Raw genomic sequence first — 14,773 nt, forward strand, 5'->3', positions numbered from 1 at the left:
AATTTCATAAAGTGGACAAGCATTGTTGGGCATTCCAAAATAGTATAGTGGACAACTATTATTATACGGAAGGAGTCGTAAAATGGAATACATGTATTTCGTTCGAGCAAGAGGACTTTTATCTCAATTCTAATAATTCAAGGATATTTTTAAACCGCAAAACCAAACGGAGAACATTTTATTCTATTTTCAATTTTCAATAGTTGAGGGGTTATATTTTAAAACCATTTTCCCTTTAATTAACCCTACCTAGGGTTTAAGATAGAAATCACCCCAAATCCCTGGACTTTCTCTTCTATCACTTTATCAAATTACTCTTCAATTTTTTCTTCCACATTTTGCTGAATTTAGGTATAATTCCATAGTTTTCACTTCCAACAATGCCAAAAAAGAGTAATTTGAAGAAGCCTAAACCAGTGGAAGTAGCAGCAGCTGCTGTTGTAGAAAAGGAGAAAACAATTCCTTCATCCAAAACCAAAAAGCCAGGCAGTGAAATCGACGATATATTTGCCGGAAAAAAGAGGAAGAAACCGGAATTACAAGAAAAATCAACTGGAGTTGCTGTTACAGAGCCGAAAAAGGTGAAGAAAAGCAAGGAAACAAGTAGTAGGATTCCGAAAGATAATGTGTTATCTGAGCCACGACGTCGGTCGAGGAAGAAAACGGCAGATGGGTTTACTTTATACACAGAAGAGGAGTTGGGTTTTGGGAGGTCTAATGCTGGAGGTACTTCACTTTGCCCTTTTGATTGTGACTGTTGTTTTTAGTGAATTTTGAAAGGATTGTTTGATATTGAAGGAATTATATCAGTTTTGTAGTGAATTTGTAGTAGTATGTCTGTTTTGAGGATGAAGTTTTGTTCTTTTAACTGACTGGTGTAAGTTGTAACAGTTTTATTTGAATGCATGAGGAATTTTGTTTATAGATGTAAAGTGTTCGTTTTGGTGATGCATATTCAATTGCCTGGATTTTTGAAGCTGAAAAGTATAAACTTTTGAGTTGGGTTTGTGTATTCATGGAATTGTTCCCAATACACTTGAGAGATCGAAGAAAAATCTGAGTACACCTGATTGTGTCTGTAAAATGGTCCATGTAACATAAATTAGGGTTATTGCGTTAAGTTTTGAGTGTGAAAGGATGTACGTATGATTTCCAGTTCTGCATAAGCAAACTTGGCTGCGCTATTTAGCTTACAAGTGAAATCCTAGATGGTTATCTGTAACATGGTCTCCTGGATCTATGAATGGATGCTGATGCTGTCTAGATATTCTTATTGCTGATAGGTAGATAGACCATATAATGAGGCATCTTCGCCCGTTTCTCCTAGTCATTGATTGACATACTTGGTTTTGGATAAAAGGAGCTAGACAATGTGACGGAACATGCATGCGGAGGAAGTAGTCCAGATCACCAACTTCATCCAGGAAAAGTTAAAGCACAGACCATAAAACCAATCTAACAATAATATTTTTTGGAACCTGTAAAGATATCTTTAGTATATCTATGCTAAAGGAAATAGGTAACTATACTCATTGTGGGAGTTAAACATTGAGTTGTTTGTCCCACCACTAAAAAATCCATGCTTGTAGAAAAAGGAACAAAGAAGAGTAACTAGGCTAAAGAGTTCGGTTAAGGCAGTGAAATATGCAGCTTGCAAACTTAGGTAGACTAGTAAGGATCAACAAGGTCTTGCAGTTGCTCCACATAATCTGTCAGCTAACCCTTGAGAAGAGCATCTTTAATGTCGAACTGACAAATAGACCAGCGTGAGAGAGAGAGAGAGAGAGAGACAGAATTGTCGTCAAGGACAGGACACCAATGACTGGTGTCTAGGCCTGCTTCGTGCACATCGACTAATTCCACGGGATACCTGCCACCTCCCACTAGCAATAGGTACTAGGTAACTCTGCCTAGCAAGGCTAGGACATAGTTGTCGTCACTTTTATACTAGAGAATAATGGACCCAGAAGCTGAGGATAAAGGTGACATCCCTACATCTGAATGATTGGGGTGGAAAAAAGATCCAAATTACCAACCAAATCGTAAATTTGACACGATGGAGCTGTGCCGATATGAGGGAAGGAATTTGCTACAAAACTGGTTGCTGGACAGGCCCAAGGACGCGTTGATCAGTGAAGAAAGCATGCTGAAATTGTTAATTTTGATCATGGTTATTGGTCATGGCATTTGTCGTAGTGAGGATGTTCATGTTCACCCCCTTCTGCATTATTTTATTGTTAGATGTGTACATGAATGACTGTTAAGGCAGGAAGGTGTAAGCGGTTGCATCAAGACATGCTTCATATATAATCAGCGTTGGTCATAACTTTGCAAAAGTTAGAGTTGATATCATGTGAAATGTCATGATAGCTAAGGCATCAGAGGAGATAGTATGAGTACAGTGAATAGTTCACTGTAGACGCTGGGTGTAGGACGCACGTCTATGGACAAGCTCATGAAGCTTACCTATAAACACATTAGTAGTTAGGTCCCTAACTAAATGTAGGAAGTGGTATTTGGTATCAATATCATCCAAGCATTGCGACAATCAGGTAATTATTAAGAAGTGGGGATAAGACCATATGGATCATTGCATGTATCCATCTGAATGGCATGCTTGTGTTGTTTAATTAGTTCCAGATTTGGTGATCTGATGAAGATGGTTCATCATCTGGGAGTTTGGAGTCACCGATCTGACCCAACATTTCCAGGACCAGTTAGAAAAAGATCAAACCACTTCGAGTAATTCCTTAACGTAGCATATCTGGAAATTGGAACAAGGTCCTTAATGTGAAGAAAGGGTCCAAACATGATGGGAAGAAAAAAATTAATGCGCTAGGAGCAAAAGCAGCAAGTCGAAGGCTAGAGAATGGTGTTGGCAGCATGCTGATGGCAATCAGAGCAATGTGTGAAGGCTGGCAAAGTGGCACCTGAAAGTGTCATGGAGGGAGAAAAGTTGAGGTGTTTGTCAGAGTAACCCGTGAGTCAGTAGCGCTGAGGAGAGGGACTGAGCGTGCAGCTAGAAAGAGGAGAGAAATTAATCTAAGGTCGTAAAAGATATAAAATTACGAGCATCATCACGTGTTTTTATTGATTTGGTTCTTTATATAGCTGAAACATTTTCGTCTGACTAGTCGACTAAACGATTGTTTTTCCAGCTAGCTCATCCTTGGAGGCCTTCATAAAATGCCTATTACTTGTTTGAACTGTGAAGAATTACTTGCACAATTTAGTGTAATGCACCAATTTCATTTGCTTGGAATATTCTAAAAGAGAGTGATATAATTTTTGGAATAATTTCAGAGACTCTAGTTTTCGCTTCGTAATACTGATCTCCTTTGTCTCTCACAATATTATGCTTACCTCCCTTATTTTGATTTTTTTTTTAATAATTCGTTTGACATTGAGGTTTATGTACTAACTACACCATTGACCAAAGTTTTAGTGCCGGTTTTCCTAAAGACCTTTTCTTCCCTCTTCAATTATGGGTAATATTTGATACTCCATCCATTATGTGGCACCTTTAGTATTTCAAGATTCAAACGAGTATTAAATATTTCATGCCTGAATTCATGGTTAAAATTTAATTGTTTGACTCTCGAAATTTGAGTTGTGCCATATAAATTAAAACAAAGGGAATACTATTTATGAATAGTTAAATTTAATTAAGTCTAAAAGAGATCGGATCAAAAATAGAGAAGTAAAATGTTAATGAGACTTTATCATAAGCCGTTGGCGATAATACATGATTAGTTTTTTGATTATAGAGATTGAGATAGTTTGATAAAATATAATCTTTGGGTGATTGTATATTTGAACGAAAAAAATAAATACAGACATCTTTTGCTTCTACTTGATTTTTCCAACTTCTTTTTTCACACAATAGATATTTCCATTTTGTTTTTTCACACAAAATAGATACTACTACCATGCAAAGAAGTTTTTATTTTACTAACATGAGTTGTGGTGCACTGGTGGGAGTTTTTCACCCTTAACCAGAGGTCTCGGGTTCGAGCCCTAGGTATGGAGAAAATCTTGTTGGGAGCGTCACCCCGAATGGGCCCTGCAGTGTGCGATCCGGATTTAGTCGGAGCTTCAATGTGGGCTCCAAACACCGGGTGAAAAACCAAAAAAAAAACTTTTTCTTTTCAAATTTATTGTCCAACACCTTAAACCTCTTCTGGTAGATGTTTGGATTAGCCAATCATGAAACATTGTTTACATTTCACTGTTGTCGATTTTGTTCATTGTTTCCTCTCCAACTTGAGTTACAAAGCAACCAAGATGGCCTGAATTGATTGAAAATTCTAATATTTCAAGATTAAAACTTAGTGAAGATAAAAAATATCAAGATTCTTTTTTTATCTGTTCTAGTCTTAGTGAACAGAGTTACCTGGTACCTGTTGATGATGAGATGTGACAGTTATTCCATGAAATTAGTTGAGATACACGAAAATTGGTTTGGATACCACAGTCATTAAAAAAAAGAACTTGACAAAAAACTTGGAAGATAAAATCTTATATGAGGGGCATCTTGATACCTGTTGTTGATGAAAAGTGACATGAATTTTGTGAAATTAGTTGAAATGTACGAAAGTTGATTCAGATACCATGGTCATTAAAAAAAAACTTGACAAAGAATTTGGAAGATAAAACCTTATATGAGGGGCACTTGGAAGGTGAGGTTATATGTACCACTCCCCCAGGTCATTACAAAGGGTCTTGTAAAAGTTTTGCGAAAAAAGTGTCTAGAAATCATATCATCGGAAAATTCATTAACTAACACTCATGAAATTCGATAATCGTCTAATTCCTGTTGAGTGACCCCAAAATGTAAAAAAAAAGAAGGTATGAGTTATGGTGAGACTATAAGAATTATTCCCCAGATCCTTGTGGATAATTCTGTAAAAGTTGAGAGAAAAAAAGTGTGCGGAAGCTATATCACCAAAAAATTCATAGGCTAACACACATGACAAACTGAGAAATATCCTAATTCGTGTTGAATGACCCCTAAATAAAAAAAATGGTGTGGATCATGGTGGGACTAAGAAAATATCCTAATTCGCATGGTTATGTCAAAGGTTTTGAGACAAAGTGTATGAAAGCCATATTACCAAAAAATTTATGTGCTAAAATACATGAAAAACTAAGAAAATCGCTTATTTAGGAATTATGCGACATTTTTTATTTTGGGTGTGTATTAGCCCATGGATCGAGGCCTTGGAGCACCCAAAATTTTTTCGTGAAAAAACTTTATGAGGACCTCCGTAATGAGTTAGGGAAGCATTAAGTCCCACCATTTTAAAGCCTATTTTCGCATTACAGGCCAACTTTTGGAAATTACACGACTTTCCTGGTTTTCGTGTATATTAGCCCATGCTTTTGGCGCCTTAGAACACTCGAAAAAAAATTCTGAAAAAACTTTATGAGAACCTGCATAATGAGTTAGGGAAGCATTACATATGGTCCGACCATTTTAAGGCCTATTTTTGCATTTATCAACCAACTTTTTAGGAATTACGCGACTTTCTCGATTTTTCGTGTGTATTAGACCATGGATTTGACACCTTAGAGCACCCAATATTTTTTTGTCTGAAAAAGACTTTATGAGGAACTCTATAATGAGTTGGGGAAGCATTGCGTATAATCCCACCAATATAAGGTCTATTTTTGGGAATAACGCGAATTTTCCATTTTTTGGTGTGTATTAGCCCATGAATTTGGCACCTTGGAACACCCAAATTTTTTTCTGAAAAAACTTTATGAGGACCTCCATAATGAGTTAGGAAAGTATTACATAAAGTCCGACAATTTTAAGGCTTATTTTCGCATTTACCAATCAAATTTTAGGAATTACGTAACTTTCTCATTTTTTTCGTGTGTATTAGCCCATGAATCTGACTCCTTAGAGCACCCAAACTTATTTCTGAAAAACTTTATGAGGATCTTCGTAATGAGTTGAGGAAACATTATGTATAGTCTAACAATTTTTCTAACGCTTATTTTCATATTTACCAACCAACTTTTAGGAATTACGTGACTTTCTCAGTTTTTCGTGTGTATTAGCCATCAGGCGCCTAGGAGCAACCAATTTTTTTTTGTGAATTTTTTTTATTAGGACCTCTGTAATGAGTTTGGGAAGCATTACGTACAATTCTACAATTTTTTAAGGCATAGTTTCGCATTTACAAATCAAATTTTAGGAACTATGCGACTTCTCTGGTGTTTCGTATGTATTAGCCCATGGATCTGACGCCTTAGAGCATCCAAAATTATTTTCTAAAAAAACTTTATAAGTTCCTCCGCAATGAGTTGGGGAAGAATTATGTGTAATCCCACCATTTTTAAGGCCTATTTTCGCTTTTTAAAGCCAACTTTTAAGAATTAAGTGACTTTCCTGGGTTTTTGTGTGTATTAGCCCATTGATCTGGTGCCTTGGAGCAACCAAATTTTTTTTCTAAGAAAACTTTATGAGGACCTCTACAATGAGTTGGAAAACAATATGTATAGTCCCACCAATTTTAAGGCCTATTTTGGCATTTACGAGCCAACATTTAAGAATTACGTGATTTTCTAGTTTTTCGTGTATATTACCTCATAGATCTAGTTCCTTGGAACACCCAATTTTTTAAAAATAATATTTTTATGAGGTCCTCCATAATGAGTTGGGAAGCATTACCTATAGTTCACCATTTTAAGGCCTATTTTCGCATTTACGAGCTAACTTTTATGAATAATGCGACTTTCATGGTGTTTCGTGTATATTAGCCCATGGATCTTGCGCATTGGAACACCCAAAAAGTTTTTTTTTAAAAATTTTATGAGTACTTCCGTAATGAGTTGAGAAAACATTAAGTATAGTCCTTCAATTTTTAAGGCATATTTCTCACATTTACGAGCTAACTTTTAAGAATTATGCGACTTTCTCAATTTTCGTGTGTGTTAGCCATGGATCTGACCCCTTGGAGCACTTAAAATTTATTTTTGAAAAAAACGTTATGAGGACCTTTGTAATGAGTTGGGGAAACATTACGTATAGTCCCATCATTTTTAAGGCTTATTTTATCATTTTTATGTCAAATTTTAGGAATAACGCGAAATTCCTAATTTTTTGTCTGCATTAGCCCATTGATCTGGCGCCTTGGAGCACCCTAAATTATTTTTGAAAAAAACTTTATGAATACCTTTGTAATGTGCTGGGGAAACATTACTTATAGTCCCTCCATTTTAAGGCCTATTTTCGCATTAACCAGCAAATTTTAGAAATTGCGGGACTTTTCTGGTTTTTGTGTGTATTAGCCCATGGATCAGGCTCTCTGGAGCATTTTTCTAAAAAAATTTTATAAGGACTTCCGTAATGAGTTAGGAAGTATTAAGTACAATTTCACCTTTTTAACGCATAGTTTCACATTTACAAACCAACTTTTAGAAAGCGACTTTCTTATTTTTTTCGTGTGTCTTAGCCCATTGATCTGGCGCCTTGGAGCACCCAAAAAGTTTTTCTGAAAAAAACTTTATGAGAATCTCTGTAATGAGTTGACAAAGCTTTACTTATAGCTCCACCATTTTTTAAGTCACATTTTCGTATTTACGGGCCAACCTTAGGAATTACCCGACTTTCCTAATTTCGTGTGAATTAGCCCATGTAACTGAGGCCTTGGAGAGTCAATTTTTTTTTCTAAAAAACTTCTATGAGGACATTCGCAATGAGATGGGAATAATTAAGTATATTCCCACCATTTTAAGGCATATTTTCGCATTTACCAACTGAATTTTAGGAATTACGTAATTTTCTTGATTTTTCGTGTGTATTAGCCCACCAATTTGGCGTCTTCGAGCATTCAATTTTTTTTAAGAAAAACTTTATGAGGGCCTTCTTAATAAGTTGGGGAAACATTATGTATAGTCCGACTATTTTTAAAGGCTTATTTTCACTTTTACCAACCAACATTTAGGAATTATGCGAATTTCTCAATTTTTCTTGTGTATTAGTCCATGGATCTGACGCCTTAGAGCACCCAAAATTATTTTCTGAAAATTTTTATGAGTACCTACGTAATGAGTTGGAAGCATTGCGTATAGTTCCACCATTTTTCTAATGCTTATTTTCGCATTTACCAACCAACTTTTAGAATTATGTGACTTTCTCAATTTTTCGTTTGAGCCCATAGATCAGGCACCTTGGAGCAATCAAAACTTTTTTTTTGAAATTTTTTTATTAGGACCTCCGCAATGAGTTGATGAAGCATTACGTACAATTCTACAATTTTTTAAGGCATAGTTTCACATTTACAAACCAAATTTTAGAAATTACGCGATTTTCTTGATGTTTCGTATGTATTAGTCGATGGATCTACTCTTTAGAGCATTCAAAATTATTTTCTGAAAAATATTTATGAGTACCTCCGTAATGAGTTGGGGAAGAATTACGTATAGACCCACCATTTTTAAGGCCAATTTTCGCAGTTTACAACCAACTCTTAGAAATTGCGCCACTTTTCTAGTTTTTCGTGTGTATTAGCCCATAGATCAAACGCCTTGGAGAAACCAAATTTTTTTTAAGAAAAAACTTTATGAGAACTCTGTAATCAGTAAGGGAAGCATTACGTACAGTCCCACCATTTTTTAAGTGATAGTATTGCATTTACGAGGCAACTTTTAGGAACTACGCGACTTTTTTGAATTTTCATGTGTATTTGCCACTTGGTTCTAGCGCCTTGGAGCACACAAACAAATTTTCTGAAAAAACTATATCAATACCATTGTAATGAGTTAGGAAAACATTACATATAGTCCCACCATTTTAAGGCATGTTATGGCATTTAGTAGCCAAATGTCGTAATGACTCGACTTTCCCGACTTTTCATGTGTATCATCCCATGCATCAGACATCTTTCAACACCTAAATATTTTTACTGAAAAAACTTCACGGGGAGTGTTGTATTCGGAATTTTTTTTATGCTTCGAGGCGTCTGATCAATGGCTAATATACACACGAAAAATAGAGAAATTTGTGTAATTCCTTAAAAATGCCTGTAAATGCGGAAATATGAGTTAAAAATGGTTGGAGTATACGTGATGGTACCCCAACTCATTACGGAGGTTCTCATGTTGTTTTTTGAGAAAAATTTTTGAAGTGCTCCGAGGCGCCAGATCCATGTGCTATAATACACATGAAAAATTAAGAAATTTACATAATCTGAAAAATAGATGTTACAAAAATTGTGCGAATATACGTGCTGGTTCCCTAACTCATTACGGAGGTTCATAAAGTTTTTTATAAAAAAAAACTTTTGAATGCTCTGAGAAGTCAGATCCATGGGTTAATATAGGGGTGCACATAGATCAGTTTGGTTTGGTTTTCATTAAAAAAAAACAAAACAAAATATTAACAAAGTCAATTGTTAACTTCGAATTTTAAAATTAAAACAATATAAATGTAACTTCCGATCTTAATACAAAATAAAATATTTATAAAATTTTACAATCCCAAATTTGATATATATATTATGTGGGTTTGGTTTGGTTTGACTTTTTTTTCTTTTAATATCAAACCAAATCAAGAATAGTCAGTTTTTTCTTCAACGCCAAACCAACCAAATCAAATTACAAATCATTGTTATTTTGATTTGATTTGATTTGTCTGTTCGATTTGACTTTATGGTTTGACTTGTACACCCCTAGGCTAATACACAAGAAAAATTAAAAAATTTGCGCGATACCTAAAAAGGTATGTAAATACGAAAATGGGCTTTAAAAATATATGTGAGTATAAGTGATGGTTCCCCAACTCATTACGGAGTTCCTCATAAAATTTTTTGAGAAAACAACTTTAGATGCTCCAGGACGTCAGATTCATGGGCTAGTACAAACGAGAAATTGAGGAAGTTGCACTATTCTTAAAAAAAGGCATGTAAATGCGAAAATAGACGTTAAAAAAATGGTGTGAGTATATATGTGATTTTCACCAACTCGTTACAGAGGTCCTCATAAATTCTTTTGAAAAATTTGCGTGATTCCTAAAAAAAGGCATGTAAATGCAGAAATGGATGTTAAAAAATGTGTGACTATACGTGATGGTTCCCCAACTTATTACGAAGGTCCTCATAAAGTTTTTCGAGAAAAAAAAAATATTTGCTCTGGAGCGCCAAATTCATGGGCTAATAATATCCACAAAAAATTTAGAAATTTACGCGATTTCTTAATAAAACATGTAAATGCAAAAATAGGCGTTAAAACTGATATGAATATACGTAATGGTTCCCAACTCATTACAGAGATCCTGATAGAGTTTTTTGAGAAAAATAATTTGGGATGCTCCTGCGCACCAGATCAATGAGTTAATACACACGAAAAATTAAGGAAATGGCGTGATTTATAAAAAGTCATGAAAACACTAAAATGGGTGCTAAAAAATCTCACTGATGGTTTGGGCCCCCCCGAAAGGAGGCCTTCTTCGCCTCCTTCCTGCTTAAGGCACTAGTTCGGATGAAAACCCTGATCAGGCAAATGGCCTAGCTAACATATCTATCCGTCAGAAATAGTTGCATTCTATTGTCCCAACTCATTACAGAGGTCCTCATAAATACTATTTCAAAAAAAAATTATGAGCTCTAAGATGCCAGTTCCACGGGCTATAACACACGAAAAATTGAAGAATTTGAGCGATTCCTCAAAAAGGGCATGTAAATAAAGAAATGGGCGATAAAAAAAATGGTTTGAGAATATGTGATCATTCTCCAAATCAATTTGCAGGTTCTAGTAAAGTTTTTGAGAAAAAAACTTTGGATGCTCCGGTCGCCAGATACATGTGCTAACACACAGAAAAAAACAGAGAATTTGGGCGATTCATAAAGAAAGACTTATAAATGCGAAAATGTGCGTTAAAAAAATAGTGTGAGTATATGTGAAGGTTCCCAACTCATTATAGAGGTCCTCCAAAAGATTTTTGAGAAAAATAATTATGGATGCTCTGGGTGCCAACTCTATTAGCTAATACACACGAAAAATTGGTGAATTTGGGCGATTTTTAAAAAAAAGACTTGTAAATGTGGAAATGGGCGTTAAAAAATGGTGTGAGTATATTTGAAGGTTTCCCAATTCATTACGAAAGTTCTCATAAAGTTTTTTGAAAAAAAAAAAATTGGGTGATCCAGGCTCTAGATCTATTGGCTAATATACACAAGAAAAATTGGTGAATTTGGTGATTCTTAAAAAATGGCTTGCAAATGTGAAAAAGAGCGTTAAAAATATGGTGTGAGTATACGTGAAGGTTACCCAACTCACTACGGAGGTCCTCATAAAATTTTTTGAGAGATAAATATTGGGTGCTTCGGGCGCCGATCTATTGGTTAATACATACGAAAATTTGGTGAATTTGGGTGATTCTTAGAAAAGGGGTTATAAATGCGGAAATAGCGTTAAAAAAATGGTGTAAGTATACGTGAAGGTACCCCAGCTCATTACGGAGGTCTTTATAATGTTTTTTTGAGAAAAAAAATTGGTTGCTCCGGGGCTAGATTTATGGGTTAATACACACGAAAAATCAATAAATTTGGGCTATTCTTAAAAAAATAGGCTTGTAAATGGGGAAATTGAGTTAAAAATGGTGTGAGTATACATGAAGGTTCCCAATTCATTACAGAGGTCCTCATAAAGTTTTTTGATAAAAATATTTAGGGTGCTCTGGGCGCCAGATCCATTGACTAATACACACGAAAAACCAGTGAATTTGGGTGATTATTATAAAAGGGATTGTAAATGCGGAAACAGACGTTAAAAAATGGTGTGAGTATACGTGAAGGTTCTCATCTCATTATGGAGGTTCTCATAAAGTTTCTTGAGAAATATAATTTGGGTGCTATGGACGCCAAATCCATGGGATATTACACACGAAAAATCAGAGAATTTGGGAGATTCTTAAAAATGGGCTTCTAAATGCGGAAATGGGTGTTAAAAAAATTGTGTGAGTATACGTGAAGATTTCCCACCTTATTACGAAAGTCCTCATAAAGTTTTTTAAGAAAAAAATTTGGGTGCTCCGGCAGCCAAATACATGGGCTTATACAAACGAAAAATCGAAAAAGGCGATTCTTCAAAAAGGGCTTGTAAATGCGGAAATAAGCGTTGAAAAAATAGTGTAAGTATATGTAAAGGTTCCCCAACAAATTACAGAGGTCCTTATAAAGTTTTTGGAGGAAATTGTTTTGGGTGCTCCAAGCGCCAGATCCATGAGCTAATACACATGAAAAATCAGGAAGTTTGGGTGATTCATAATAAAGGCCTAGTCAATAAGGAAATCAGCATTGAAAGAATGGTGTGAGTATACGTGAAGGTTCCCCAACTCATTATGGAGGTTCTGATAATGTTTTTGAGAAAAACAATTTGGTTGCTCCGAGCGCCAAATTCATGGGCTAATACACACAAAAAATTGGAGAATTTGGGATATTCTTAAAAATGGGAATCTTAATGCGGAAATGGGTGTTAAAAAAAATGGTTTGACTATACGTAAACATTTTTCAACTTATTACGGATGTCCTCATAAAGTTTTTTGAGAAAAAAAATATTGGGGTGCTCTGGGCGCCAAATAAATGGGCATATACACACAAAAATTAGGGAAATTTAGGCGATTCTTTAAAAAGGGCTTGTAGATACGGAAATGAGCATTTAAAAAATATTGTAAGTATATGTAAAGGTTCCCCAACTCATTACGGAGGTCCTAACAAAGTTTTTGGAGGAATTTATTTTGGGTGCTCTGGACGATAGATCTATAGGCTAATACACATGAAAAATCAAGAAATTTGGGTGATTCATCATAAAGGGTTTGTCAATGAGGAAATCAACGTTGAAATGGTGTGAATATACGTGAGTGATCCCCAACTCTTTACGGAGGTCCTCATAAGGTTTTTTGAGAGAATTTTTTTGTGTGCTCTAGGAACCAAATAAATGGGCTAATACACATGTAAAATCGGTGAATTTAAGTCATTTGTAAAAAAAGGCTTGTAAATGTGAAAATGAGCGTTAAAAAATGGTGTGAGTATACGTGAAGGTTTCCCAACTCATAACGGAGGTCCGCATAAAGTTTTTTGACAATTATATCATGGGTGATTCGGGTGCCAGATCAATAGGCTAATCCGCACGAAAAATCAGTGAATTTAAGCGATTGTTAAAAAAAAGCTTCTAAATGCAAAAAATAGGCATTAAAAAATGGTACGAGTATACGTAAAGGTTTCCCAACTCATTATAGAGGTCCTCATAAAATATTTTGAGAAATTTTTTTTGGGTGCTCCGGGTGCAAGATCCAAAGTTAATACACAAAAAATAGGTGAATTTTGGCGATTATTAGAAAGGGCTTCCAATTGCGGAAATAGGTTTTGAAAAAATGGTGACAGATTACGTTAAAGTTCTCTAAATTATTACAGAGGTCCTCATAAAGTTTTTTGAGAAATTATTTTTTGGTGCTCTTGTAGCCAGATCCATGGGCTAATATTAACACACGAAAAATTGGTGATTTTGGCGATTCTTAAAAGCAGGCTTGTAAATACGGAAATGAGCGTTAAAAAAATGGTGTGAGTATATTTGAAAGTTCCAAACTCATTACAGAGTTCCTCATAAAGTTTTATGAGAAAATAATTTTGGGTACTTTTGGAGTCAGATCCATGGGTCATAAAAAATGATGTGAGTAGACGGGAAGGTTCCCCAACTCATTACAGAGGTCCTCATAAAAAAATTTTAGAAAATAAATTGGGTGCTCTGATCGTCAAATCCATGGGCTAACACATAAAAAATCGAGGAATTTGGGCGATTCTTAAAACAGGGCTTCCAAATGCAAAAATGGACGTTAAAAATAGTGTGAATATATGTGAAGGTTCTTCAACTTATTACAGATGTCCTAATAAAGTTTGTAGAGAAAAAATTTAGAGTGCTCTGGACCCAGATCCATGGGATTAACATACGAAAAATTGGTGAATTTGGGCAATTCTTAAAAAAGGCTTGTAAATGCAGAAATGGAAGTTACAAATTTGGTTTGAATATACGTAGTGGTTCTCAACTCATTATAGAGGTCCTCATAAAAAAATTTTAGAAATTTCTTTTGGGTGCTCCGGGCGCCAGATCAATGGGCTATTACATATAAAAAATTGGTGAATTTGAGCGATTTTTAAAAATAGGCTTGTAAATACGCCAAGGTTCCCCAACTCATTATACAGGTCCTCATAAAGTTTTTTTGAGAAAAAAGTTTGGGTGCTCCGAGCGCCAGATCATTGGGATAATACACATGGAAAATTGATAAATTTTGTCAATTTTTAAAAAAGGGTTTGTAAAAGCGGTAATGGGCATTAAAAAAAAGGTGTGAGTATACATGAAAGTTCCCTAACTCATTATAGAGGTCCTTATAAAGGTTTTTGAGAAAAAAATTGGGTACTGTGGATGGTAGATCCATGGGCTAATACGCACGAATTCTTAAAAAAGAGATTGTAAATGCAGAAATAGGTCTTAAAAAAAAGGTGTGAGTAGAAGTGAAGGTTACGCAACTCATTACGGAGATCCTCATAAATTTTTTGTTAAAAATATTTTGGGTGCTCCGGTTGCCAGATTCATTTGCAAATACACATGAAAAATTGAGAAATTTGGGCGATTCTTAAAAGAAGACTTATAAATGCGGAAATGGGCATTAAGAAAGTGGTTGGAGTATACGTGAAGGTTTCCAACTCATTTCGGAGGATTTCATAAAGATTTTTGAAAAGAAAATTTGGGTGCTCCGGACACCATATCC

The 14,773-nt window shown here is 35.2% G+C and overlaps 1 protein-coding gene across 1 annotated transcript; it reads left to right on the plus strand.

Moving 5' to 3' along the window:
• The first annotated feature begins 380 nt into the window (after nt 1-380).
• On the plus strand, nt 381-844 carry LOC125820142 (uncharacterized protein C6G9.01c). The gene has a single exon (XM_049499567.1). The coding sequence runs from the start codon at nt 381-383 to the stop codon at nt 765-767; it is 387 nt and encodes a 128-aa protein (XP_049355524.1). The 3' UTR covers nt 768-844.
• Nucleotides 845-14,773: the final 13,929 nt, after the last annotated feature.

The sequence above is a fragment of the Solanum verrucosum genome, unplaced genomic scaffold (genome assembly GCF_900185275.1).
Source record: "Solanum verrucosum unplaced genomic scaffold, falcon-dt-bn FXZP01000229.1, whole genome shotgun sequence".
Taxonomy (NCBI): domain Eukaryota; kingdom Viridiplantae; phylum Streptophyta; class Magnoliopsida; order Solanales; family Solanaceae; genus Solanum; species Solanum verrucosum.